The following is a 27,276-nucleotide window of genomic DNA, read 5'->3' on the forward strand; positions in this document are numbered from 1 at the left end:
GCGGGCGGGGCCGGCGTCGGTGATTGGTTGCGGGAGGGAGAGGGGGCGGGGCCGGGCGGGGCCGGGAGCCGGGTTTGGAATTTTTGGCGCGAGACGGCGCGGCGCGCGCGCAGGGGCCGTTCCCTCCGCGCGCTCCGGGACCAGCGCGCGCGCGGGCGCGCGCCAGGCGCGGGGCGAGGCGGAGCGCGGGCCCCTTCCTCTCCCCGCAGCCTCTCCCGCACTCTCTCCCCGCAGCCTCTCCCCGCCGCCTCTCCCCGCAGCCTCTCCCCCGCCCCCCTCGAGTTGGGGCCGGAGAGCGCGGGGCGGCCCCGGAGCCCAACCGGCTCATCCGCGTTCCCTGGAGGAAGAGGCCGCAAGCCCTGCCTGGAGGTGACCGTCCGACTCTTGACCCTTGACCTCTGCCTCCCTTCCCTGGGGACCCCTCCCTCCCCCCCCTCCCCGGAATGACAGTTTCTCCCCGGGTCCCTCTCCCCAAAGTGACAGTTTCTCCCGGGGGCTTTCCTCCTGGAAGCCCCGCCCCTAGGCCACGGCCCCTCCTTGGCTTCGACCCCAAATCCCCACCAGACTAACTCTCTTCCCCTCTTCAAAGCCCTCCCGAGAGCTCACCTCCTCCAGGAAGCCTTCCCAGACTGAGCCCTCCCTTCCTTCTGCTGCCCCCCACCCTCTGCTCTTCCCCCCTCCCCTCAACGCTTTGCTCATTCGTATATATTATTTATTACCCTACTTATTCTGTTAATGAAGGGCATATCTCCTTGATTCTGTTGATCTTGATGATGTTTTCTTGGTTTTGTTCTCTTTTGCTTTGCTGTCTCCCCCCGATTAATAATAATAGTAATCGCTTACTATGTGCAGAGCACTGTTCTAAGCACTAGGGGACAACCTGATTACCCTGTATCTACCCCAGCGCATAGAACAGTGCTCTGCATAAAGTAAGTGCTTAACAAATACCCACATTATTATTATTACAGAGTAATCAGGTTATCCCACGTGAAGCTCACAGTTAATCCCCATTTTACAGATGAGGTCACTGAGGCACAGAGAAGTGAAGTGACTTGCCCAAAGTCACACAGCTGACAAGTGGCAGAGCCGGGATTGGAACCCATGACCTCTGACTCCCAAGCCCAGGCTCTTTCCACTGAGCCACGCTCCTTCTCTAGACTCTGAGCCTGTCATTGGGCAGGGATGGTCTCTCTCTGTTGCCTAATTGTACATTCCAAGCGCTTAGTACAGTATTCTGCACATAGTAAGCGTTCACTAAATACGATTGAATGAATGAATGAGGCCGTCATGCGGCTTGGCTGGTTGGGACAGTGGGGCTTGTCGGGAGCCAGGCCTTGATGTCTGACTACTCATTTTGTCGCCAGACTACTCGTTTTGTCTTGTTTTGCTCTGCTGTCTGTCTCCCCTGTTTAGATGGTGAGCCTGTCTTTGGGTAGGGATGGTCTCCATCTGTTGCCGAATTGTGCATTCCAAGCGCTTAGTACAGTGCTCTGCACATAGTAAGCGCTCAATAAATAGTATTGAATGAATGTCTCCTCTGATCCATCAGGGCTGGGCTCCAGGTGGACCAGGGGTTAGCCTCCCTCCCCTCACAGGAGTCAGTGTGTTGCTGGGTAGAATAATGCTGGTGTTTGTTAAGCTCTTACTATGTGCAAAGCACTGGTCTAAGTGCTGAGGGAGATATAAGGTGATCAGATTGTCCTAAGTGGGGCACACAGTCTTCATCCCCATTTTCCAGATGAGGGAACTGAAGCACAGAGAAGTTAAGTGACTTGTCCAAAGTCACACAGAACACATGACCTCTGACTCCTAAGCCCGTGCTCTTTCCACTGAGCCCCACTGCTTCAAACCGGTCCCGGAGAGAGAGATTGGGCAGAGGAATCTTTCTTTATTTTATCTTTGTTAAAGCAGGGTTTCCAGGCCCTAATACTGAAGGGGCGGGGTTCTCAAAATATTGCCAATTGCTTAGCTCCATTACTAGCAAGGATTTGTGGCTTTGCGTTGCAGGGCGCTGGTATTTTTGTAGGTCTTCTTGCTACATTTTTCATAGGGCCCTGTACCGTCCGTCCCCTTCGTATTTATAAAATCAATCGATCAGTGGTATTTAGTGAGCACTGACAGTGTGTAGAGCACTGTTCTATCAATCAATCAATGGTATGTATTGAGTGCTTACTGCATGCAGAGCACTGTAATAATAATGATGGCATTTGTTGAGCACTTATTATGTGCAAAGCACTGTTCTAAGCGCTCGGGGGGATATAAGGTGATCAGGTTGTCCCACGTGGGGCTCACAGTCTTAATCTCCATTTTCCAGATGAGGTAACTGAGGCACAGAGAAGTTAAGTGACTTGCCCAAAGTCACACAGCTGATAAGTGGCGGAGCCGGGATTGTACAAAGCGATTGGGAGAGTACAGTACAACAGTTGGTAGATATGTTCCCTGCCCACAAGGACCTTACGGTCTAGAGGGGGGAGACAGATATTAAAATAAATTGTGGCTATGTACAGAATAAGGGCTGTGGGGCTGAGGGGGTGGTGAATATCAGGTACTTAAAAGGTACAGATCCGAGTGAATGGACGCGTGAGAGAGACAGGGAGTAGGGGAAGTGAGGACTTAGTAGGGGAAGGCCTCTTAGAGGAGATGTGACTTTAATAAGGCTTTGAAGATGGGGAGAGTGGCGATCTGTCATAGATGAAAGGGGAAGAAGTTCCAGAGGGAGGAAGTGAGCAAGGGGTCAGTGGCGAGCGGGCCAGATTGAGGCACAGTGAATAGATTGGTGTTAGGGGAGCAAAGCGTTTAGGATGGGTTGTAGTAGGAAATCAGTGAGATGAGATAGGAAGTGGTGAGCTGACTGAGTGCTTCAAAGCCCTTGGTAAGGAGTTTCTCTTTGATGTGGAGGTGGGTGGGCAGCCACCAGAAGTTCTTGAGGATTGGGGAGATGTGGTTGGACTGGAGTGAACTGAACTTTTTTTTGGAAAAAAGATCCAGACAACACAATGAAGTAAGGACTAGAGTGGGGAGAGACAGGAGGCAGGGAGGCAAGCAAGGTTGCAGATGCAGTAGTCAAGGCAAGATAGGATGAATGCCAACAGTTTGGATGGAGAGGAAAAGGCAGATTTGATGATGTTGTGAAGGTAGAACCGATAGGATTTGGTGACATTGAATAAATACATGGGTTGAATGAGAGGGATGAGTCAATCAGTGGTATTTATTGAGCACTTACTATGTGCAGAGCACTGTTCTAAGCTCTTGAGAGTACAATATAAAAGAATTAGCGGACACTTTCCCTGTCGATAATGAGCTTACAGTCTGGGGAGAGACAGACATTGATATGATTAAATATTTTATAATAATTTAAAGATATGTACATAAGTGGTGCGGGGTTGGGGGTGGGGCAATGTCCATTTTCAATTGTCCAAATGTCACAGATCCAAGTGTGAGCCAGGGAAAAGAGGGCTTAATCAGGGAAGGCTTCATGGAAAAGATGTGACCTTAATTGTGCTTTGAAGATGGAGAGTGGTGGTCTGGCATATATGAAGGGGGAGGGAGTTCCAGGCTAGAGGGAGAACATGGGAAAGAGGTCGGTGGTGAGATAAGCGAGATCTGGGCAGCCAGAGAGGAGCGGAATGTGCAGGCAGGGCTGTAATAGGAGATTAGCAAGGTGAGGTAAAATGGGGTGAGCTGATTGAGTCAAGAATAACGCCAAGGTTACGGGGTTGTAAGTCAGAGGATAGTGGTATTGTCTACAGTGATGGGAAAGACTGGGGGAAATGATGTGGTCTGGGTGGGAAGATAAGAAGTTCTGTTTTGGACATGTTAAGTTTGAGGTGTCGGCGAGATATCCGGTAGAGATGTCCCGAAGGTAGGAGGAAATGTCAGAGTGCGTTCTGGTCTCCTCCTTAGTAGTGTGTTCTCCACCTCTCCGCCTTGTGCTTCTGTAGGATCTCCTGAGTTGGACATGCCAGTCCCGTCGGAGGGGGTCACCCCACCCCTGAATACCACTCCAATTCCCGTCCCAGTGTATTTTCGCCACGCGGATCCCGGCTTCTCTCTCAAGCAGCCTGGGAGCCTGAGCCGCAGCCTCCCGCCTCGGCCCCCCACCAAAGGAAGCGCCCCTGTCAGTCGCCTCTTCCCTTCACGCACGCCATGCTGGAGTCAGCCCCGGCCCCGAGGAGTGTCATTCCGTGGGGGGGCCTCGGAGGCACTGGAAGGCCGTGACTACGATCCCAGTCGGCCCGAATCCTTCTTCCAGCAAAGCTTTCAGCGGCTCGGGCGCCTGGGGCGTGGTTCCTTTGGGGAGGTCTTCAAGGTGAGCAATGGATGGATGGAGCCTTGGATCCCGTCGTTAAACCAGGGAAGTGGTGGAAGGTGGCAGGGCTGCTTTGCCCCTTCTTTGAGTTCCATTTACTTCTTTCCAACCCCCTCCTCTTCTTCCCCTATAACTCGCCTTCCTTTTTTTCCATGCTCTGCTCATTGCTCACTCATCGGCAGACTCAACTGCTTTCGTGGTCCTCTCAGTCCCCAGCTCTTCCTCTCCTTTCCTTTCTTTCCCTCACCTCCATGTTCTACTCAGCTGCAGCATCTCCCTCCCCCAGAACCAGCTGTGTCTCAGCAGTATCCCCTTCCTAGGTCCGCTCAAAGGAAGATGGTCGGCTGTATGCAGTGAAGCGCTCAGTGTCCCCGTTCCGGGGTCCCCAGGATCGGGTCCGCAAGCTGGCCGAAGTCGGGGGCCACGAGAAAGTGGGACGGCACCCCCGCTGCGTGCACCTGGAGAGAGCCTGGGAAGAGGGGGGGCTCCTGTACCTGCAGACGGAGCTGTGCGGGCCCAGTCTGCAGCAACACTGTGAGACTCGGGGAACGGGCCTGCCCGAAGCCCAGGTTTGGGGCTACCTGCGGGACACGCTGCTGGCCTTGGCACACCTGCACGGCCGAGGGCTGGTCCACCTGGACGTCAAGCCGGCCAACATATTCCTGGGACCCAGGGGCCGCTGCAAGCTGGGAGACTTTGGGCTTCTGGTGGAGCTGGGGGCGGCTGGGGCCAGCGAGGCCCAGGAGGGCGACCCCCGCTACATGGCCCCCGAGCTGCTGCAGGGCTGCTACGGGACCGCGGCCGATGTGTTCAGGTGAGGGGCGGAGAGGGCTCGCTCACCTTAGATGTGGCTTGAGCCCTCCTGAGGGACGGTTGGGGTGGGGGTGGGGGTAACTCCTCTTGGGGCAAGGTTTTCCCATATCCACCCCCCTCCCTCCTGGGAATGGACAGGGACAAGTTGAGGGAAGCCCACTCGAGGGACCCCAGCCTAGAGCCTGAGAGAAATCTGGCCCAGCTGCCAACCCTGACCATTGGCATGTAGTCACCGAGAGGCAAGAAAGGGCAGGAACGCTTCTAGAAACCTATTGGTTCCAGACCATTGGCAAGGTGATGTTTATTTCATAGTGGGGTGGCGTTGGGTAATCATCCTTGAGGACTGACCTGAGGACGTCATCACTTCCTGTGGGAGCCAGATGGAAGAATCCTAGCTTAGACTACTCCAAGTCCCAAGGACTGACTTTGTGCTTTGTGATTTCCAGCCTGGGCCTCACCATCTTGGAAGTTGCCTGCAACATGGAGCTGCCCCGGGGCGGAGAGGGCTGGCAGCAGCTACGCCGGGGCTACTTACCCCCCGAGTTCACTGCAGGTGACGAGTTGGGGAAAAGAGGGCAGCTGGATTTCAGGAAAGGGGAAGAGTGGTCTCATTTCTCAGGGACACTGGGAAGTGGGATAGTTGATCAGTCCATGGTATTTGAGTGCCACGTGCAGAGCACTGTATTAAGCACTTGGGAAAGCTCAATGCAACAGAATTGGTAGACATGTTCCCTGTCCACCAGGAGCTTGGTTCCCTGAGCTGGGTTACTCACCATTTCCCACAGTGGAAAGTTGGATGGAGGACAACTAGGTGCTGGCTATGGGGTGAAGAGAATATTGGAAGGGAAGGACTCCTGGGTTCCAGAATGTGAGGTTTCGGGAAGAGTTGGAGTACCAGACACCAGGCATTGGAGAGCGAAACAAGGCCTGCTAAACTAGGTTGCCAGATTTCTGAGTTGGGGGGAAATAGGGGAAGTCCCCCCCACGCCCTATAAGACCACTGTCCGCTCACAGGCTTGTCCCACGAGCTGCGCTCCGTCCTCACCATGATGCTGGAACCGGAACCAGAACGACGGGCCACAGCCGAGACCCTACTGGCCTTCGGAACCATCAGGAAGCTGGGGCACTGGGGGAGCCTGGGGATGGTGGCCAGTGAAGCCTTGAGTCAAGGTCGGGCACTGTGCCAGGTAAGCCCCCCAAAACCCCAGCTCCAGATCCCCGTTTCTGTCTCCGGCCTCCCGCTCCCCTCTGTGCCTCTCTCCCCCTCCAGGGCCTGCTGTCCCTCCTGTGCTGGCTATGGCACTATCTGGCCCACCCAACCAACTGGCTCCGTCCTCCGTGTCCCCCGACGACGCCCCCCGGCTCCCCACTTCCTAGCCTCCTGGACAGCAGCATCTCCAGCGACTGGGATGAAGACTGTGTGGGGTAAGGGGGCCCAGAGTTTCAGCCAGGGTGGGCTTCCACTGACCAGAGTGAGCCACTCTAGGGCCAGCTTTACTTCTCCTGCACCAGGATCCGCCTACCGTTACCTCCCGGCCCCCAGTGCCAGCCTGCTCTCCTTCCATTCTGCTCCTTCCTTCTTTCTTAGCCCCCCGCTGTCTCCAGTGACGATTCTGGCCCGATCCCCGGGGGGAACCTCTACGCCCCGGCACGGCTCCCCAGACGTCAAGGATGGTCGGAGGTTGAGGTGAGGAAAGCCTGGATTCTGGGAGAGAACGGGAGCTTCTGGGAGGGCTTAGGGAAATACGTTGGTTGTGGAAAAAGAAATGTGAGGGTCGCACGTGTGGCTGGGTGGAAGAATTACCGGGCTTGTGGGGTCAGGGAGACTCACGGTTGCTGGCATCTTTCACCTCCTTCCTTACAGGGAACAGCTGGACCTAAGTGGAATCAGCCCAGACCTGCCCCCAGGCCCCATCCCCTCCTTTGAGCCCCGCAATCTCCTCAGCCTCTTCGAGGATTCGCTTGACCCCAACTGAGTGCCTTCCAGACTCATTTGTTTTAATTTTTTATCCCCTCCCCAAGGCCAGGACTCTCCTCTATCTAGGGATACGTCTGCCCTCAAGACTCAGCTTGGGGAGGAGGTGGGATTCCAACCTCCTCTCCTCTGCCACTGACCTGTAACTTCGCCCTGGCAAAGTACAATAAAAACCCCATTTGAATTTTGGGCTGCTGTGAGATTTCTTGGGATTAAACTCAGTGGGGCTCTGCTCTCAGCCTCCCAGCCCTAGGGTGTGGCCCCAATAAAACACCTTCTCCGGTGGCAAGCACCACCACCTGCCCTAGGCTCCAACAGCCCCTGGGATAGGATGAGAAGGAGGGAGGCTACAGTCCTTAGGCAAGAGTCCCAGTGGCAACCAGCACCCTCACTCCGGGTGCTAATGTCTCTGACAGCAAGTCCTCAGGCAAAAAGCAGCGTGGCTCAGTGGCAAGAACATGGACTTGGGAGTCAGAGGTCATGGGTTCTAATCCTGGCTCTGGCGCTTGTCAGCCGTGTGACTTTGGGCAAGTCACTTTTCTGTGCCTCAGTTACCTCATCTGCAAAATGGGGATTAAGACTGTGAGCCCCAAGTGGGACAATCTGATCACCTTGTATCCCCCACCCCCAGCACTTAGAACAGTGCTTCGCACATAGTAAGCACTTAAATACCATCATTATTATTATGTAAAGCAGGAGCCCCAGCGCCCACAGAGCAGAAGCACCATCCTTGGGCAACAAATGCAGCCAGTTCAGGCAAGGAGGTCCCCAAGAATGGATCCAAGAATCCTTATTAGAAGTAGTTTCGACTCTTTTAGGTCATGTTAACAGCTTAAAACGTGGAGCTCTTGAGGCACCGGGCCCAGAGCCTAGAAGGTCTACGATCCTTATGCGAGCAGCTGCCTGGATGGATGGAGGAGAAGGAGCTTTGGCCCAGTCCTTGTGCGGTGGCTGGAGGCAAAGAACAGCTGTGCTGGTGCTGAGGATCCCAGAGTCCTCCTTGTGTGGCTATTCCCAAAGGGGCTGCCCTGAGGAGCAGGAGGGCTGCTGGAAAGGGCCAGCATTCCAGGGGAGAGGACGATTTGGGAGGGACGGGGCGACCGCAGTATCAAAGAGGGGTTGGGGGGAGAAAGGAGCATGCACAAATGAGCTGAGGAAAGGGGGGAGAAAGGTGGGGGGGGGAGAACCCGTGTAGTGTGCCAAAATGGTGACCGAAGGGGACGCCCCTCAGTGTCTCCTGCTCGTCTGAGGGCCAGGCCTTGGAGTGTGCATGCGGAGTGTGCAAACCGGGGAGAAGGTGGATCTGGTCTAAAACCTATCAGTGGTCACCTGAAGATCCCCCCCCCGGGGGGCAGGCTAGGGGGCAGCCGCAGGGAAGGGGTAGGAGAGCCGGAGAGCCTCTACCACCCTGAGGACGGGAGTACGGTAGAAGAAATACACCCTACCAAGGCCGAAGTCTCAGCAGAAAGCCCTTGGGAGGCTGAGGAATAGCTCCTCGCACACTTGAGGGTGGGAGGGGAGGTGCAGTACTTGAGATTCAGGGGCCCTGGGAGAAGGGGGGAAGCCCTCTTATGGATGGAAGGAGCCGGGGAGCAGGCCGAGCGCTCAGTCCGGGGGGCAGGCGTGGCGGGCGGCCCACAGCAGGTCGGGCACGACCCCGGCGTGCAGTTGCAGGATCGAGCCGACGCTGAGGAGGTGCATGATCTGATGGGAGTTGCCCCAGTAGTCAAAGCGGCCGGGCCCCCAGCGCTCGGGTAGCCGGGCCACATTCACCAGCCCCCCCAGCAGGGCCAGCGCATCCATGCGCAAGTAACAGGGCAGGGAGCCCGGCGCCCCCGCCCCCAGCCCCACGCCTCGGGCTCCGAACACCAGCAGCCGGGCCCCTGCCTGCCAGCCAAAAGCCCGGAGCCGGGCGCCGGTCGAAGGAGCCGTGAGGGCCCGCCAGCCCGCCAGCCCGGATAAGAGAGCGTAGCCCACGAGGGCTGCCGGCCGCAGCCAGGGCCGACATGCCAGGGTGCAGTGGATGATGGGCAGGGCACCTGGGGAGAGAAGAGGGAAGGGTGAGTTGTCCCAGTTCCTCCAAGGCGACGTCACCACCCCGTTCTTCTAGACCACCCCCCTCCGCCCTTCTCCCCGGGCTGGCCCCGCCCCATCTCCTCTCCCCCCACCCTTTCCGGGCTCCCTCCCAGACCCAACTCACCGAGGGTGTTGACCAGGCAGACCCCACACATATCTAGAGCAAGCAGCCGGGCATAGACAGGGCCACCCCCACGGTGGCACATGAAGAGGTGGTAGAGCACTGAGCCCGCAGGGGGTGCCAGGCAGGCCACACAGTGGGCTCCCCCCAGCCAGCCACCCCCGCCCAGCTGCCCCCAGGGCATGGTCAGCGGCAGCAGCACCAGGAAACCCAGGAGGGCCAAGCCTGTGAAAGGGAGGGAGAGAGATGTGGGGAAACGTCAGTTGGCCGCGAGGGTCGTTAATGGACTCTTCCCAGTCGGGACCCAACTCGGGACTGCGGGGGATCTAGGTTCCGCCTCCCTTATGGATCGATCGATCCATCCATCGGTCGTATCTGAACGTTTAGTGTGCGTCTCACTGTGCTAAGCACTTGGGAGAGTACAACACAACAACGTAACGGACACATTCCCCGCCCACGACCTCACTGACCCAAATGCAGAAAGCCAGAAGGGGAAGAAAGGGAGGGGAAGCAACTAGACGGCTAGGCTCTCCTTTCTCAATCACCCATCTCCCTCAGTTTGGTTTGGCAATTCACCCCATTGTCCCCGTGGCCTGGAGTGGGACCAACTTCACCTCAGTTCTCTAGCCTCCTCACCCTTTTTACCTCCCTTCCCTCTCAGGGTTTCCTGGCTTTCCCCAATTCCCCCGCCTAGCCCTGCCTCCAGTTGAAGCCCGGCCTGTCCTAACTAATGTTGGTATTTGTTAAGCGCTTACTATGTGCAGAGCACTGTTCTGAGCGCTGGGGCAGACCCAGGGGAATCAGATTGTCCCACGTGGGGCTCACAGTCTTAATCCCCATTTTACAGATGAGGTCACTGAGGCACAGGGAAGTGAAGTGACTTGCCCACAGTCACACAGCTGACAAGTGGCAGAGCTGGGATTCGAACCCATGACCTCTGACTCCAAAGCCCGTGCTCTTTCCACTGAGCCACGGATCAGAGAGAGTTAGGGCCTGGGCCTTCTCAGCCCACTCCTCAGCGCGCCCAGATGCAAAAGTCTGGAGCCCGAGTAGATGCTAGCAGGGTCGGGGACCGGGCACCTCCGCAAGGGGTGGGTGGCCCGGGGGGGCCGAGCTCGGCTCTCTTCCACTCTCCTCCTCCGGGCCGCTCAAGGACACGGCCCAAATCGGCAGCTGTGTCAGCAGAGCTCAGCTTGGGCCAGCAGGGAGGGGCTGGGAGAGGGCGAAGGGAAAGTGGGCAGCTCTGACCGGCGCGGGGCGGGGAGGGCTGTGGGCCGGGAAGATTTCTGAAGAAGCCGGCGCCGGGAGCAAACCGGGGCCCGGCGGTTCACCTTCCCCTTGCCCTGCTGCACGCTCCCCACTTCCAGAAAGAGCCACTTCATCCTCCCTCCTGGATGCTCTGGAAGGCGGCCGGCCGTGGGGCGGGGAGGCACCAAAGCAGGAGATAGGGTCCTCAGCTCGCTCCTCCCTCCTCCTGCCAGGAGATTTGGGGATTGCCGAGAAGCCGGGCTAATTCCCTCTGGGGCTCAGATGGCATTAGTCCGGGGGTGGGGTGGGGTGGGGTGGGGAGGTCAGCCCCTTCCTGATCTCAGCACTCCCGACCAAGGGCACGGAGAGGTTATGGGCACCGGACCGAGGCTCCCTCGCGGCGATGAGCGAAAGGGAAAGTGGGCAGCGGCCCAGGGCTCAAACAATAAGAACTCTGTCCTAGCAACTCAGAGCCGTGCCAGGGGGAGGAAGAACCTCACGGAACTTAGTTATCTCGCCTCTGTGCCCCACACTGCCACTTGCCCTTCCAAATTCACGTATCCTGCTGCCCCCGCCCACCTTGGGGCCAAGTCCCCTCCCAGAAAACTTGGACCTCGGTCCCCGCTCTCCGCACACTCCCGGAACTCACACAACCAGTCTCAGCCTGGTCGGGGCCCATCCCGCTCCCCGCCCTTCTATCCTCCGGCGTGTATCCGCCCGGGGCAGCTGAACGGATGGGGCAAATTGCAGTTGGGTTAACAGGATTCAAGCCTCCACTGCCCGGGCTGTCCTTCCTCCGGCTTTTACCGGCAGGGGACCCGAGAAGCAGATTGTTTGAGTTCGGGGAGGGGCTTCGGGGAAGCGTAGGGGTGGGAAGACAGGGCGTCTGCGTTCAGACCCCCCCAGATCTCCCACCCCAGCACCAGCTGGTGCCGGAGAAGCCGCTGCACGGTGCCAAAGCGAGGGCGGGACAAAAGGGAGGCGGGGAGGGGTGCGGGACCCCGCGGCTGGCGGGCCGCGAAGCAGCGGGGGCCCGTCGGGGGACGACGATCTGAGCCACGGGAAAGGAGACATTCGCTGCAGGGAGCTTGAGGGCAGACAGAGCGGCGGCAGCGGGGACCCCCTGGACCCCGCGGGGAGAGCGGGTGCAGGCGTCCGGAAGCGGAGGGCTGTGCGCAGCGCTGGGCGCGGGGGCGTGCGGGGGCGTGCGGGAATGGGAGCCTCGCTCACCGTGGGTGTAGATGTTGCCCAGCTCGTTGTGCAGATAGAAGAGGCTGCGCAGGCAGCCCGAGCCGCTGCTGGCCGGCCGGTAGCCCGTCAGCACGAACTTGTTGAACTGCAGGTGCGGCGGGGAGCTGGCCCAGTCCAGCAGGCGCGGCCCCGCCACGAACGCCATGGTCCGGGGCCGGGGCCGGGACCGGTCGGGCGGCGGCGGCGGCGGCGGCGGGGGGCGCGCTCGGAGCCCCCGGAGCCCCCGCCCCCCGCTCTCCACGCCGAGCCCCGACCCGCACCGGGCTCCCCGCCCCCGCCGCCCCCCCCCCTCTTCTCCTGATGCGCACGCGCGCCCGCCTTCTAAAAAATCCGGAGGGCGGGGGGGGGGGGTCTCCGAGCGGCTCTGCGGGGGAGGGCGCACGCGCAGAGAGGGGCGCGGGGGGTCGCCACCGGGGGGCTCGCGCTCGCCCTCTAGCCGGCGCGCGGAGGGGGTGCGGGGGCGCGGAGGGGGTGCGGGCCCGCGCCTGCCGCAGCAGCTCTGAGGGGCGGGCGGGGCGGGGCGGGGCGGGGCGGGGCGGGGCGGGCAACCGGCGGGGAAGGGTCCGCCAGGCCCCGCCCCATCTTCCCTCCTCCCCTCCCCCTCTCCATCCCTGGCCCGTTTCGCGCGCTAGGCTGGTGACGTCACGCGGCCGGAGACCAATCCCAGGGCGAAATCCCCGCCCCCCTCCCCCCTCCAGTGCGGGGGTTGTGATTTGGGGCCTTTCCCCGCCCCCCCCTTCCCTCCCTCAGCCCTCAGGCCTCGCCCTCCAAGGCACCCGCCGCTCCTCATTAATAATCATAATAATAATCACGTTGCTGCTTGTTAAGCGCTGAGTCCGTGCAGAGCGCGCTTCTAAGCGCTGGGGGAGATCCAGGGGCATCAGGTGGTCCCACCTGGGGCTCCCAGGCTTCATCCCCATTTTGACAGATGAGGGAACTGAGGCCCAGAGAAGAAGAAGAATAACGTTGGTATTGGTTAAGCGCTTATTATGAGCAGAGCTCTGTGCTAAGCGCTGGGGGAGATCCAGGGTCATCAGGTTGTCCCACGTGAGGCTCACAGTCTTCATCCCCATTTGACAGAAGAGGGAACTGAGGCCCAGAGAATAATAATAATAATAATAATAACGTTGGCATTTGTTAAGCGCTTACTATGTGCCAAGCACCGTTCTAAGCGCTGGGGTAGACACGAGGGAATCAGGTTGTCCCACGGGGGGCTCACAGTCTCAATCCCCATTTGACAGATGAGGTAACTGAGGCAACGAGAAGTGAAGTGACTGGCCCAAAGTCACACAGCTGACAAGTGGCGGAGGCGGGATTCGAACCCGTGACCTCTGGCTCCCCAGCCCGGGCTCTTTCCGCTGAGCCGCGCTGCGTTGGCATATAGTCATGTTGGTATTTGTTAAGCGCCGACTCCGTGCAGAGCACTGTTCTGAGCGCTGGGGGAGATCCAGGGTCATCAGGTTGTCCCACGTGAGGCTCGCAGTCTTCATCGTGGCTCAGTGGAAAGAGCCCCGGCTTGGGAGTCAGAGGGCATGGGTTCGAATCCCGGCTCTGCCACTTGTCAGCTGGGTGACTGTGGGCAAGTCACTTCACTTCTCTGGGCCTCAGTGACCTCATCTGGAAAATGGGGATTAACTGTGAGCCTCACGTGGGACAACCTGATGACCCTCTATCTCACCCAGCGCTTAGAACAGTGTTGGGCACAAAGGAAGCACTTAACAAATACCAACAGTATGATTATTATTCATCCCCATTTGACAGATGAGGTCACTGAAGCCCAGAGAAGTGAAGTGACTTGCCTACAGTCACCCCGCTGACAAGTGGCAGAGCCAGAATTCGACCCCGTGACCTCGGACTCCCAAGCCCTGGCTCTTTCCACTGAACCACACTGCTTCTCATTAGTGGGCCAACCTAGGCGCCGCCCTTCCCTCCGCCAACATCCTCCGGCTTCCTCCTCTCCCCCACGCTGCCCAGCAGGGCCGGTGAAGACACCCCCTCCCTGCCCTCACCCCTGACCGCCCCCCAAACTCCCGCCCTAGCGAACCTCCGAGCGGCCGTCTTCATCCTGCCCCCGAGGCCTTCCTCAACTCCAGCTTCTATTAATTATAATGATCCTAACGATGAGGGGAATTTGTGGGGAGTTAGTGGTCATGGGTTCGAATCCCGCCTCCGCCGGTTGCCAGTCAGGTGACTTTGGGCAAGTCACTGGGCCTCAGTTACCTCCTCTGTCAAATGGTTGTCCATCCCCTTGGTTCTATTTATCGTGATTATGTTGTCTGGTTTTTGTCTGGCTGTCTCTCCCGATTATTCATTCATTCATTCACTACTATTTATTGAGTGCTTACTATGTGCAAAGCACTGTACTAAGCGCTTGGAATGTACAATTCGGCAACAGATAGAGACAATCCCTGCCCATTGACGGGTTTACAGTCTAACTGGGGGAGACAGATGAACAAAAACAAGACAACTTAATCGCAGTAAATAGAATGTGAGCCCTTCATTGGGCAACGATGGTCTCTATCTGTTGCCAAATTGTACTTTCCAAGAGCTTAGTACAGTGCTCTGCACATAGTACAGTGCTCTGCACATTGTAAGCACTCAATAAATACTATTGAATGAATGAACAGTAAGCACTCAATAAATACTAATGGATGAATGAATGGAGATTGATCAGTTAATTAATGGTGGTATTGGTTAAGCGTTTACTATGTGCAAAGCACTGTTCTAAGCGCTCGGGGGGATACAAGGTGATCAGGTTGGCCCACGTGGGGCTCACAGTTTTAATCCCCTTTTACAGAGGAGGTAACTGAGTCCCAAAGAAATGAAGTGACTTGCCCAAAGTCACACAGCTGGCAAGCAGTGGAATCGGGATTAGAACCCATGACCGCTGACTCCCAAGCCTGGGATTAAAACTCTGAGCCCCACGTGGGACAACCTGATCACACTGTATCCTCCCCCCAGCACTTAGAACAGTGCTTTGCACATAGTAAGCGCTTAACAAATACCACCATTATTATTATTATCTTACTAAGTGCAAAGCACTGTTCTAAGCATGCACTGGAGAGGATAGAAAGTAATCAGGTTGTCCCACGTGGGGCTCACAGTCTTAATCCCCATTTTCCAGATGAGGTAACGGAGGCATAGAGAAGTAAAGCGACTTGCCCAAGGTCATGCAGCAGACAAGTGGCGGAGCTGGGATTAGAACACACGACCTCTGACTTCCCAGCCCAGGCTCTTTCCACTGAGCCACGCTGCTTCCCCCGCGCCTCTCCCCATCCCCCCCCAACGTGGTGTCGGGTCCCGTCCTCCGACTCCCCCCACCTCTCCCATTCCCAAGCCGCTCTGCAGAAGCGCCCCGCGAGGAGGCCAACCTCGGGTTCTCTTTGTCCCAATTCACCGACTCCTCCTCTCTCTCGGATAGCTGACACTTCCCTAGCCGTTCAAGAGCCTCACAATGGTCACGGCTGGCAAATGTGCCTCATTCCTACCCGACCCCCCTTTGAGGGTCACCAATCCTCTTCCCGGGCTAAAATTGGTGTTTATCTTCCCGTTCCCCTAACACCTTGCCTCCCTGGGAAAGAAGCTCGCCGTACCGACGTCCAGTACAAAAATAGTTTCCTTTATTCATTGTCTGTGTGCAGGTTTCTTGAGTGCTTCTTAATGACCGTTGACCTCTCCCTGATCGGGGGCTGCAGAAAACATTCCAAGTGGTTGAGCTGTGTGCAGGGTGGCAGTATCTCGAATCTCCACACGTTCCCCGTCGTCGGGCCTCTCCAACTACGCGCCACCTTGTTAAGAGTGGCCACTGGAATTTGCCTTCCTTTGACCTCAGATCTCAGTCCTTCTGCATCTTGCCCATCAGGTCATGGGCTGGAGGCTGCCCATTTTTGTTGTCCACATCTCACAAGCTTGAGATATGGACCTTTTTTGACCCCTTCCCGTTGACCTCCGATACCCACTGTCATATGGCCCTTCAACCCAGCCGCCCATGTCAGTCTCCCTGTTCTCAGGGCTGCCAATGACCCATCTCCTAACCTTGTAGAAGAGGGAGGGAAGGACTGAGGCAGCCATGCCAGAAACCTGTTTCCACTCCTGGTCCCTGATATATATATGTATATATATATATTTTTTTTTTTTTTGACTGGGGGGAGGGAGAGGGGCAGAAACACTTTCAAAGTGGCAGAATCCTTGTAGGATGGTGGAATCTGGGCCTCAGAAGTATGTTTAGCAGAAAGGGCAGGGTCAGTCCTTGGGGTAGAAGACATTCTATTTAGGGGTAAGAGCCTCCCCCGGGGGTAACAGGACAAAGTCTCCCGTAGGGCAGGAACTGGGAGGGTCAGAGGGCAGAGATGAGCGATCGTAGCGAACTCTGGCTCGAAGCACTGAGCGGCCGGTAGCTGGGTGGAAGCCCATCTGGCTGACCGTCGCCAGGGGGGCAAGGGCCAGCCACCGCTTGGGGCCGACGGTACCACACGGTCCAGCCTCTCTGGACCCCGTGGGCGGTCCCCAGCACGAGCAGGCCTCCCACCGGTCCTTTCCCAGGGACGAGCAGGCAGCTCCTAAGAGAGAAAGAGATGAGAGAAATCTACCTCATTCCCCTCAAAACCAGGCATCCTGCCCCCACCCCACCCTTGCCTCCCCTCCAAGAACCCCCCACCCAGCCCTCTGTCCTCCTCTCTCTTCCCAGGCCACCTGTCACCACAGGACCTCTCACCACAGCCTCGTGTCCCCGGGTGGCTTCGCCCCAATCCCAAGGGTCCATTTACCGTTTCCGTAGCTGGTAGAAGGAGAATAGGAGCAGCAGAAGGACGGCCACCACAGTCACTGCGGAGAAGACTCCAACTGAGAGGGGAGGGGAAGTTCAGGGAAGACCAGGGCCTCAAAGAGTTAGACTTCATCGGTCACTTTCCCTCCCAAGGGGGCGGGGAGGGGAAACTAACGCCCCTATTCCTCCCTCATCAATCCCAAACTTCTCACCCCCCATTCTGGTGGATGAATCCTGGGGGCCAGGGGCGCGGCTCCCATTGGCTCCTTCTGGGGGAACAGGTGGGGTCTGGACCAGGCCCTGGGGAGACCCCAGGTCTTCCACAGGATCCCTCAGCCCTGAGGAGAGAAGACAGAGGTTGAAGGCAGAACTCCTGGGCTCTTGGAGGGACTCTAGGAAAAAAGGGAGGGATTTCTGGAAGGAAGGCGAAACCTGCCAGGGGTGGGGAAGCGGGGCCCCGGCTGCAGGTTGCCAGGAGTTCGGGCATCGGTGGTGGCAGGGGTCGGCGGGGGTCTCCTCACCTCGGTACGTGAGGGCAAAGCCCTGGGCGTGGCCCCGGGGGTCACTGCGGAAGGTCAGCAGGAGCGTGGCGGTCGGGAAGCGCAGCGGCCCAGGGGGCGGGGGCTGGGCCCCGTCGAAAGCCCCCAGGAGTCGACCCGAACCTGCCTCCCGGAGCTCCAGCCGGTCTCGGGGGTCGGCCAGGTCAAAGAGGCGGAAGGTGAGCTCCAGGGCGGACCCCGGCGGGCCCAGCGCCCAGCTGCAGTTGCGGTCTGGGCCGTACTCGTCCGGGAAGTCCGGGGAGTAGATCACTCCGTGGGGGGCCGTCCAGTTCCCCTGACAGGAACCCACTGAGACTGGGGACGGGTGCCGGGGTGAGAGAGCTGGGTCAGGACGCTGTTGGCCCCACAGCACGCCAGAGCTCTTCACCCCCCACCCCTCAAACTGATGGAGGGAGAATTGGGGCCTGGAGGCTCCTCCTACCCCCCCATCCTACTCACTCTCCCACGGTTCTACTTGTGCAGGGAGCTCACAGTCCAAGCCTCAGGATCCACCCTGCCCTGCCCTACCCTCGCCTGCTCTGGCTCCACAGTGGTGTCCTCCTCTGCCACCATCTTTTCCGCCCCCTCCTCCCAGCTCTGCCCCCTCCTATCTCCACGTCTCCCTCAGAGCCCACCCCTTCCCCCCCTCAATCCCCACCCTTCCACCCATCCCTGTTCCCCTGCTCTCACCCTCATAGATGCCTAGCCTCCCGTCGCCCCCACACAGCTGGCCACGATGGCCGAAGCAGATCTGGTCACAGTCGATGGCTGGAGCCGGGCGGCCCCGGGACAGGTCCCCTTCGGAGCCACAGAAGCAGGCGTAGCCGGCCTCCACCCCAGCCAGCTGTGGGCAAGGCAGGGGTGGGGGTGGGGGGACGGACGGTCTCCCCGAGGCCTCGATTCCCCGGGGGCTCGGCCAGAGAAAGACAGGGGGCCTGGTCAGTTTCCGGGGGGCAGTGGGGAGGGATGTGCTGATCTCGGAGGGGCAGCCTCCTTTTGGGGAAAAGGGTGAGATGGGGCGGAGACGGGTGGGGATAAGCTGGTTTACCTGAAACCCTTTCATGCGGCAGAAGCGCAGGCAGACCTGGACCGTGAGCTTGGTGGAGGTGCCGCTCGGTCCGCTCAGGGCTGGGGGAGCCCCCGAATCAACGAAGCAGCCTAGGTAGCCAGGCACTGGGGGGAGGGCAAGGGAGAATAGGCTCAGGGGGACTTTCCACTCCCCTAACCTTTCCGCCAGCCTTTCCCAGGCTTCGAGTAACCCCGGCATTCTGGCCTCCTGCCCCACTTGTCTCCTAGGACCCAAACGCCCCTCTCCCCAGATCCTCCGGGGACCCGGATCTCGGCTCCGCCCCCTCCCCCCCAGGAGCCAGGCTTCCCCTGATGGCCCCCCGCTCACTGTGGCAGGTGGGGATGTCGCAGTATCTCCAATAGATCCCTTCTTCCGTCTCTGCCACGTAGCACCAGGGCTGCACATCCCCATCGGGGTTCCTGAGGAATGGGATTTGGGGGGAGCCAAAGAGGGAGGGGCCCTTGTCAAACTCTAACTTCTGCTCCCCAAGGCCTGCGCCCTTCGCCATAACGTCCCTCTCGCGTCCAGTTGAAACTGACCCCGGATCCTGACCGGAACTGCGGTGGCTAGCCCTAGGTCAGCTTCTAAGGGGACCCCCACCCCTGAGACCTCAAACTGTTCCCCACAATATCACCTGGGACCGTCCACCCCCCTGCCCCGCACCACTGCCCCCATCCCTTGTCCCAGCGTGTACCCCTTCCTTCCCCTCCATCTCACCTGCAGTAGTTGTGGCTTCCTAGTCCCCAGCGGCCCTGGGGGTCTTTGCTGCTGCTGTAGCTGTGCTGCTGGGTTTGGTCCCAGAACAGGCAGGGGCGACCAGCCCCCCGGGGCCCCGTGCGGTTCTGGCTGCCCCGGTAATCTGCCCCGTTCACCTGGTAGCACTCTGATGGGCCTGGTGAGCGCCGGGGGATGGGGACGGGGTCGGGATCTGAAGGGGCAGGTGGGACTTTCTTCCCGGCTAACCCTCCTGCGGCCTCCTAGAGGTGACCCTTCTCCTCTGCTACCCTCAGGTTGGCCCGACCTCCCTCAGGAGGCCTCTCTCTACCTGTCCACCCACTCCCCCAATCCCCAGCCTCCAGCCTTCCCTCCCGGGACCTGGGGCCAGTTTCTCCCGTCACCTGCTTGGAACCCCCCGGACCCAAAAGTTCTGTACCTTTGGAACAGGTGGGGCCCACGGTGGGGGCGGGAAGTTACTGAGAGGAAAACGTCAGAAATCCTGGGTCCTGGCTCGGTGAGAGGCTGTGGGGGCAGGACTCAAGGTGAAGGGGCACCCACTCACCTTGTTGGCTCGGCAGGTCCTGCCACGGGGCTTGGGCTGGGGGCAGCAGCAGCAGCAATAGGAAGTTCCCGGGCCTGAGGTGACCCATCCTGCCCTAGCCCCGCTTGTCTCTCCCCTATGGGAAAGCCTCCGGGACCCGAGACATGGGGAGGTCAAACCCCTTTCCTCCTTCTCCCCTCTTCTGTCTTTCCAACCCCCTCCCTATTTCCTCACCTTTCTTCCCTCTCTTCTCTATCCTAACTCTGGTTACTCTCTCCCTCCCTCTCACCCACTCTGGCTCCCTTCCTCCCTCTCTGCTCCTCCCTACTCACTCTGTCTCTCCCCGACTCCCTCCCTTTCCCTTTCCATCTCTCTTGCTCCCTCCCTCTGTCTTCTTCTCTTCAATCCCTGGAGCCTGCCCACGCTGCTTCCCCCAGCTCCTCAGTCTCCTTTCAGCCTCCCTGGCTCTTTCGCACTCGGCTCTGTCTGTCTCCCTTTCCAGCTGGGCTCTCCCTCCCTCCCTGCCCCCCTCCTCGGCTGGGTCCCTCCCTCGCCCTGGGGGGGAGGCCAGGAAGCCCCGCCTGGGAGAGGAGCAGGAGCAGGAGCAGGCCCAGACGCCTCCCCCGTCTGGGCAGCTCCCCCTCTCACTCCCTCTCCTCTCCCTTTCCCTCCCCTACAGAGCAAGGCTGGGCCTCCCCCAGAATCCAGGGCTGCCTCCCCTGCCCTTGCCCCTTCTTTCTAGATTCCCTCCCTTCCCTCCCCCAGAACTCAGGCGTCCTGTCTCCATCCAGAACCAGGAGGCCAGGAGGCTCCCTTCCTCCAGGCTCTGGAGAAGGGAGGGGGGCGTGGAGGGGTTTAGAGGTGCTTGAGCAGGGGAGGGTGGAGGCTGGGGAGAGGGGGACACGCAGGCAGATGGACAGACACAGACAGGCAGAACCAGAGACCTAGCATGCAAGCTGGAAGAGAATCAACCCCTCCCCCCCCCACCCCACAGTCACACTCGCAAGCACTGATGTACACGGAGACAGACAAAAATGCACAGTTGAAAACGGAAAGATTCAGACACAGAGACTTCACCCCGGCTGAGAGATACCGCAGAAGCCAACCAGTGAGAGTTGGTGGTGGGGTGGGGTGGGTAGGACGTCACAGGGACCAGGATCCCTGGTTTGGGAGCCCCTGGGTGAGGTTCTAGGTCAGGCCTCAGTTTCCCCAGGCTCCAGCCTCTCCGGCCTCCCTGGCCCATCCACTGGGCTGGGGCCGCTCCCTGCCCTGACTCCCGCCTCGCCCCCGTGGAGGATCAGCAGGACGGGCAGGAGCAGCTGGTGTCTGGAAGAGAGGCAGCTGTGCCCTCAGTCCCCGCCTGGTTCCACCATTTCCCTTTCTCCCTCAACGCCCCCCCACCGGCATTCTGCCCCCAGCCCCTGATTCCTCTCCATTCCCTGAATCCAGTGGTCTTGCTCCCTCCCAAACCTGAGGGGTCCCACCCCACCACTTCCCCTCTCCAGACCCAGGTATCCTGCCCTCCCGTACAACTCCCCCCTCAATGTCCAGGTTAGCTGTCACCTTGACTCCCCTCTCAATGTCCAGGTTTTCTGCCACCTGACTCCCCTCCCCAAACCCAGGCAACTTGCCCCCAGCCCCTCCCTGGGCCCCCCGCTGTGGAATTCCCCTGCTGCTCCCACCTGGCTGGAGGGGCAGGCCTAGACTGGTGCGTGGGGGGAATTCCCAGCCCCCCCCCAGCCGCCTTTCCCTACCCCCTCCTCTCCCTGCCCCCCCATCCCCACCCCCAAGGGGCCCGACTCCTCTGATCTCCCTGGATTCCTCCCCTTGCCGCAGCTCAGTTGCCCTGGGGACTTGGGGAGAGGCCAGCCCAGGTGTGCAGAGGGAATGGAGGACCCTGGGGTCTGGGAGGAGAACTGGGAGATGGAGGGTGGCTGGGAGGGGGGGCACAAGGTGCTGCAGTTCTTGGAAGCGGGGAGAGGGCCATGGATTCACAAGACCCCAGAACTCCGCTCTCTCCTCCCTCCCAAGCCTCCCGCCCTCCCCCACCCTGTCCACGGGAGCAGCTCTGCAGGCTCAGGAAAGTCTGATGTGGAAGCCGGTCTGTGACAGGGCCGGTCTGTGAGGGGGCGGGGAGGCCTGAGACAGCTTGGTCCGAGAGCCTGTGCTGCCTCTGACCCGGCCAAAAGTAAAAACTCCCCGGGACGCATCCGGCTTCCTACTGGACAGTCTGGTTTGCAGCTGGTCTGTTCCCTGTCTGGTACAGATAGGACACTGAAGTCCCGTGTCTGGTTTCTTAGTGTTCGGTACCCTGTGGCTCCTGCCACTACATTCTGGGGCTCAGAAGTGACATCCATGTTCACACAGACTCTGGAGGGGAAGGCTCTGGGGCAAGAGGAGGGTCAGGATCTCTTCTGAGAAACACTCTAAGTTAGCAGGAACTCTGAGTTTGGCAAAATGGGGCTTATGTCATCACATTATTCTTTCATAACCCGCTAACACATGTGACATCACAAGCACCTCCTAGTCTGGTACCCGTGAGGCCTGTTGGTGGTCACCTCATCTCAATCCCCATCTTGGCTCCTCCAGCTGTGACCACCTGCTTCATGGTAACCCCCAAATCTAGCCCTCTACCCAAGCCTCAAACTCACTTTTCACAATCTAGCCCTCTGCCCAAGCCTCAAACTCACTTTTCACTGTGACCTTCCTAAAAACATCCTTCCGTTCTCCACTGGGCAGAGACCTCCAACCCAGAACAGTGTTTGACACGTAGTAAGCACTCAACAAATACCATTCAAAAATGCCATTTAAAAAACCCCTTAATTCCTCCTCCTAATTCTCCATGGGGGTCCTCTTCTCCATTCTGTTCCCCTGCAGGACCCTGGGTTTCCACCTACCCCACACCTTCAGTAGACCAGGCAGTAGCAGTAGGGGAGGTAAGTTCTCAGGGAGGAGGACAGTTACATCTGTCCTACCCTACAATCCTCCCTGGAAGGCCTAAAGAAAAAAAAAATTATTATTGTGGTATATGTTAAAAGTTTACTCTCTGCCAACCAACACAGTAAGCACTGGGGTAGACACAAGAAGATAACCAGGTAGGACACAGTCCCTGTCCTACATGGGTCTAAGAAGGAGGGAGAACAGGTATTGAATTCCCATTTTGTAGATGAGGAAACTGAGGCACAGAGAAGTAAAGTGTCTTGCCCGAGGTCACAGAGCAGGCCCGGGCAGGGGGTAGGTGATTGTTTGCCGGGCCTCTGTAGCCAGATGCTGGAGAGCCAATTATTGGTTTCCTCCTGCTCCTGTCGGGTCCCTGGATCTGGTCCCAGGAGAGCCACCAGTCTCGGGAGAAGGCGACAGGCTCCGCGGACGTCCCGGAGGGAGTCGGCAGGGGACCACGGGCCGAGAGGAGAAGGACCCAGAGCCGTGCCACACTCGCGCTAAGAAGGAAGAGAACCTGTCAATCTGATTAACTCGTACTTTCCCCCGCGTTTAGAAAAGTGCTAGGCACAGAGTAAGCACTCAAATAGAATTATCACTGCTGTCGTCGTCGTTAGGCCGGGCCAGGCTCGGGGCTGGGCTCCATCCCTGGTTTAGAGAGGCACGACCATGTCCAAACCAGACCCTGGGCGGAGAGGGACTGCATCCGATCGAGGCCGATCCGGGGCTCGGGTTGGGGGTAGACACCGACCCCCATCCGAAACACCTTTTTCCCTCGAGTGCCCCTTCCAGAGAGCGGAGCCGGGTTCCAGGCGATTGGGGGAACCGGGGTGGGAGCAAGTTTCAGGCGAGAGGAAACTACCATTGGCAGAATGCTGCGTCCTGGAGGGCCGGGGGCGACCTCCGTGCGAGAGGACATTGGGCTGGGAATCGCGGCTGGAGTTTGGGGAGAGGGGGTGTGAGGCTGCGGCTCCCTGGAATTGCCTGGAATTGCGGGCGGTTGAAGGGATGGGAAAGAGCCGCCTGGTCGTGGGCCTTCGGCTCTCGCCTGCCGCCTTCTGGCCCTTCCCAGTACTGCGCTTCTGGACATCTTTGGGAATCTCCCTTTTCCTCTCCCCTACTTCAGTCGTATTCATTGAGCGCTTACTATGTGCAGAGCAATAATAATAATAATAATGTTGGTATTTGTTAAGCCCTATGTGCAGAGCACTGTTCTAAGCGCTGGGGGAGATACAAGGTCATCAGGTTGTCCCACGTGAGGCTCACGGCTAATCCTCATTGGACAGATGAGGTCACTGAGGCCCAGGGAAGTGAAATGACTTGTCCACAGTCACCCAGCTGACAAGTGGCAGAGCCGGAATTCGAACCCATGACCTCTGACTCCCAAGCCCAGGCTCTTTCCACTGAGCCACGCTGCTTCTCTAACTAAGCGCTTGGAATGGACGGATAGAGACAATCTCTGCCCAGTGACGGGCTCAGAGTCTAAACAGGAGAAGCAGCGTGGCTCAGTGGAAAGAGCATGGGCTTGGGAGTCAGAAGTTATGGGTTCTAATCCCGGCTCCGCCGCTTGTCAGCTGTGTGACTTTGGGCAAGTCACTTCACTTCTCTGGGCCTCAGTTACCTCGTCTGTAAAATGGGGATGAAGACTGTGAGCCCCATGTGGGACAATGTGATTACCTTGTATCCCCCCAGCGCTTAGAACAGTGCTTGGCATCTAGTAAGCGCTTAACAAATGCCATGATTATTATTTTTTTTAAACACCCTACTTGCCCCAGGCTTCCCTTACCACTACCAGCCTGTCCTCCTCTGGGCACAGAGGGACCAAACTATTATCACTTCGGCTTTCGTGATGGGGAAGTAATACTATTGATGGTATTTGCTGAGTGCTTATTATGCGTCAGGCCCTGTACTGAGTGCTGGAGTGGTTACAGTAGGGACTGACTCCGAACCGAGGGGTGAGTCCATTGACGAGGCAGAGGGTCCCTCCGGGCCCCAGCTCGGAGCCTGTTCTGGAGTTTGGCCCGGTTCTCGGATTGACTCTTCAAAAGCAGCGTGGGTTAGTGGCAAGAGCACGGGCTTGGGAGTCAGAGGGCGTGGGTTCTAATCCCAGCTCCACCACTTGTCAGCTGCTTTGGGCAAATCATTGGGTTGGACTCAGTCCCTGTCCCATGTGAGGCTCACGGTCTCACTCCCCATTTCACGGATGAGGTACCTGAGGCACAGAGGAGTGAAGTAACTTGCCCAAGGTCACACAGCATACAAATGGAGGAGCCGGAATTAGAACCCATGACCTTCAGACTCACAGGCTAGTGCTCTAGAAAGGGGAGAGAGCAACAGGTGAGACATCCAGAGATGAGTACGCTGGAGAATGGAGATGCTGGAGGTCCATTAGCTTCTAGCCTAAGGGATCGGGACTATTATTCATTCACATATTCACTAGTTTTCGTTTTGCTCCTACTGTGTGCAGGGCACTGTGACTGGGACAGCACAATATAAGTCACGATCACTGTTCACAGAGTACTTACAATCTACACAAGGATCTTACAGTTTAGTCAGTACAGTTTAGTCCCGCCCTGACTTGCTCCCTTCATTCATTCCCACTCCCAGCCCCGTGGCACTTAGCTATATACCTGTAATTTTTCTTATGTATGTATGCATATTAATGTCTGTTTCAACCTCTAGACTGTAAGCTCGTTGTGGACAGGGAATGGGACTGTCATATTGTACTCTCCCAAGTGCTAAGTAAAGTACTTTGCACACAGTAAGCACTAAATAAATACGATTGAATGAATGAATACTACTAGCCCCTTTCCTTCCCCGCTTGCCTCTTGGAGAATAACCTCCCTCTCTGTCTGGCTCCAGATCAGTCCCTTGGGGAAGTGTATGAATGTGTATTTTTGTGTCCATATTCAGCCAGACATCATGGCCTAGTGAAAAGAGCACGAGTCAGAGGACCTGAGTTCTAATTCTGGCTCTGACTCGTCTGCTCTAATACCTTGGGCAAGTCACTAAACTTCTCTGTGCCTCAGTTCCTTCATCTGCAAAATGGGGATTCAAAACCTGTTCTCCCTCCTACTTAGACTGAGCCCCATGTGGGACAGGGATTGTGTTCAACCTGATTATTTTGCATCTACACTAGGGCTTAGTAGGGTGCCTGGCGCATAGTGAGTCCTCAACAAGTGATAATAATAATTGTGGTATTTGTTAAGTGCTTACTATGTCTCAGGCAATGTACTAAACACTGGGGTGGATACAAGCAAATCAGGTTGGACCCAGTCCCTGTCCCACGTGGGGCTCACAGTCTCAATCCCCATTTTACAAATGAATTACCATTACACACGCATGCACACACAAAAAAATTAAGAACAGGATCAGACATATGTTCGTTGGAATTAAAAGCTAGGAAGTATACAATAAGTGTGCACTTTGCCAAAGTATGAAGCACCACAAGAAATGATAGCTCCCGGGCGACCCTGTCCATAAAACCACATTTCCTTTGTAGAACCAGCAGGTCGGACATAATCCCTGCCCTTCATGGGGCCCCCCAGTCTCAGGGGGTGGGAGAACAGGTATTTCATCCTCGTTTGACAGATGATATGAATCCAGTCTTAAACCCACAGACTCTCTCTGGAATGTAGGAACTGGTGCCTACAGTCTCAAATTATCCAGATCAATAATCAGGTCTCCAAAATACCTTTGGGTTTCCATTATTTGGATATTTCCAGTTTAGGGGCCTAATATCTGGGTAAATCTGACCAAAGCCCATTTTTAGGCCCAAGTTATCTCGGTAATTTTTATGTGTAGACTCTTGGCAGTGATTCAAGGCCCCGAAAATGTGCAGACGCCGTCAGCTCAGATACAGAAATGCCACTATATGGAATACAAGTATCTGTGTAAACTGACAATCCATATTCACCCTGTCCCTCAAAAACCTCTGGTGATGATACCATTTCCCTCCACATCAATCACATTTATTTAGAGTTTACTGTGTGCACAGCACTGTACTAAGTGCTTGGGAGAGTACAATAGTACAGAGTTTGTAGGCATGTTTCTTGCCCACAAGCTTACAGTCTAGAGGAGTTGTTGAATGAGGGGCTGCAACTTAGAAACAGATGATGTAGATAAACTAATTGCCTCTCATTCAGAGGAACCGTTGTCCATCTAACTTCCAACAACATGAGGCATCACGGCAAGATGTCAAAAGAGATGAAAAAGTAATGATGGCCTTTCCACTCTTGGGTAAAATTTGGGAATTCAGAAGCACTGCATTAATTTTCTGGGCCCTAATGGAGAGAAAAGTTCAGAGATACACAGAAGGTATTTAGAAAGAGCTAGCCTGCTTCAAGGGACTTTACAGTCTCAATAATCGATCCATCATATTTATTTAATGCTTACTGTGGCAGGGCACTTTGCTAAGGGCTTGGAAGAGACAGTCCCAATAATCGATCAATCATATTTATTTAATGCTTACTGTGGCAGGGCACTTTGCTAAGGGCTTGGAAGAGAGCAACACAAAAGACACGTTCCCTGCCCACAACTACCTAACAGTCTAGAGTGGGAGACAGACATTCATATAAATGAATTGTGGATATGTACATAGTGTTGTGGGGCTGGGGGTGGTGGTGGAATAAAAGAAACAAATCAGGGCAATGCAGAAGGGAGTGGGGAAAAAAGCAACAATAATAATGCTGGTAATAAGCACTTACTATGTGTCAAGCACCATTCTAAACAGGGTAGATACCCAGTTTGGATATCCAGATAGCTTAGATACCATTTCATCTGGTTGGACACAGACCCTGTCCCCGAGGGGCTCACAGTCTAAGTAGAAGGGAGAACAGGTACTAAGCCCCACTTACAGTTGAGGAAAGTGAGTCACAAAGCAGTTAAGTGACTTGCCCAGGGTCACACAGCT

At 57.2% G+C, this 27,276-nt stretch overlaps 3 protein-coding genes across 3 annotated transcripts; 1 reads left to right on the plus strand and 2 right to left on the minus strand.

Annotated features, from left to right (window-relative positions):
* Window positions 1-240: 240 nt before the first annotated feature.
* PKMYT1 (protein kinase, membrane associated tyrosine/threonine 1) lies at window positions 241-7,286 on the plus strand. Its single transcript, XM_029075861.2, has 8 exons — window positions 241-369; window positions 3,942-4,309; window positions 4,630-5,123; window positions 5,569-5,675; window positions 6,137-6,309; window positions 6,393-6,547; window positions 6,711-6,809; window positions 6,987-7,286. Exons 2-8 carry the CDS (start codon window positions 3,959-3,961, stop codon window positions 7,096-7,098), a joined length of 1,491 nt encoding a protein of 496 aa, XP_028931694.1. The 5' UTR covers window positions 241-369; window positions 3,942-3,958; the 3' UTR covers window positions 7,099-7,286.
* A 604-nt stretch (window positions 7,287-7,890) lies between these two features.
* Window positions 7,891-11,973, minus strand: PAQR4 (progestin and adipoQ receptor family member 4). Its single transcript, XM_029074394.2, has 3 exons — window positions 11,773-11,973; window positions 9,298-9,519; window positions 7,891-9,136 (listed from the first exon to the last, which is right to left on the minus strand). The coding sequence occupies exons 1-3, from the start codon at window positions 11,936-11,938 to the stop codon at window positions 8,703-8,705; spliced, it is 822 nt and encodes a 273-aa protein (XP_028930227.1). The 5' UTR covers window positions 11,939-11,973; the 3' UTR covers window positions 7,891-8,702.
* A 3,418-nt stretch (window positions 11,974-15,391) lies between these two features.
* KREMEN2 (kringle containing transmembrane protein 2) lies at window positions 15,392-19,614 on the minus strand. The gene is made up of 9 exons (XM_029074748.2): window positions 19,446-19,614; window positions 18,884-19,058; window positions 18,494-18,585; window positions 18,146-18,270; window positions 17,788-17,941; window positions 17,080-17,412; window positions 16,771-16,896; window positions 16,560-16,635; window positions 15,392-16,352 (listed from the first exon to the last, which is right to left on the minus strand). Exons 1-9 carry the CDS (start codon window positions 19,531-19,533, stop codon window positions 16,130-16,132), a joined length of 1,392 nt encoding a protein of 463 aa, XP_028930581.1. The 5' UTR covers window positions 19,534-19,614; the 3' UTR covers window positions 15,392-16,129.
* Window positions 19,615-27,276: the final 7,662 nt, after the last annotated feature.

Source organism: Ornithorhynchus anatinus, chromosome 11, assembly GCF_004115215.2.
Source record: "Ornithorhynchus anatinus isolate Pmale09 chromosome 11, mOrnAna1.pri.v4, whole genome shotgun sequence".
In the NCBI taxonomy this organism is placed as follows: domain Eukaryota; kingdom Metazoa; phylum Chordata; class Mammalia; order Monotremata; family Ornithorhynchidae; genus Ornithorhynchus; species Ornithorhynchus anatinus.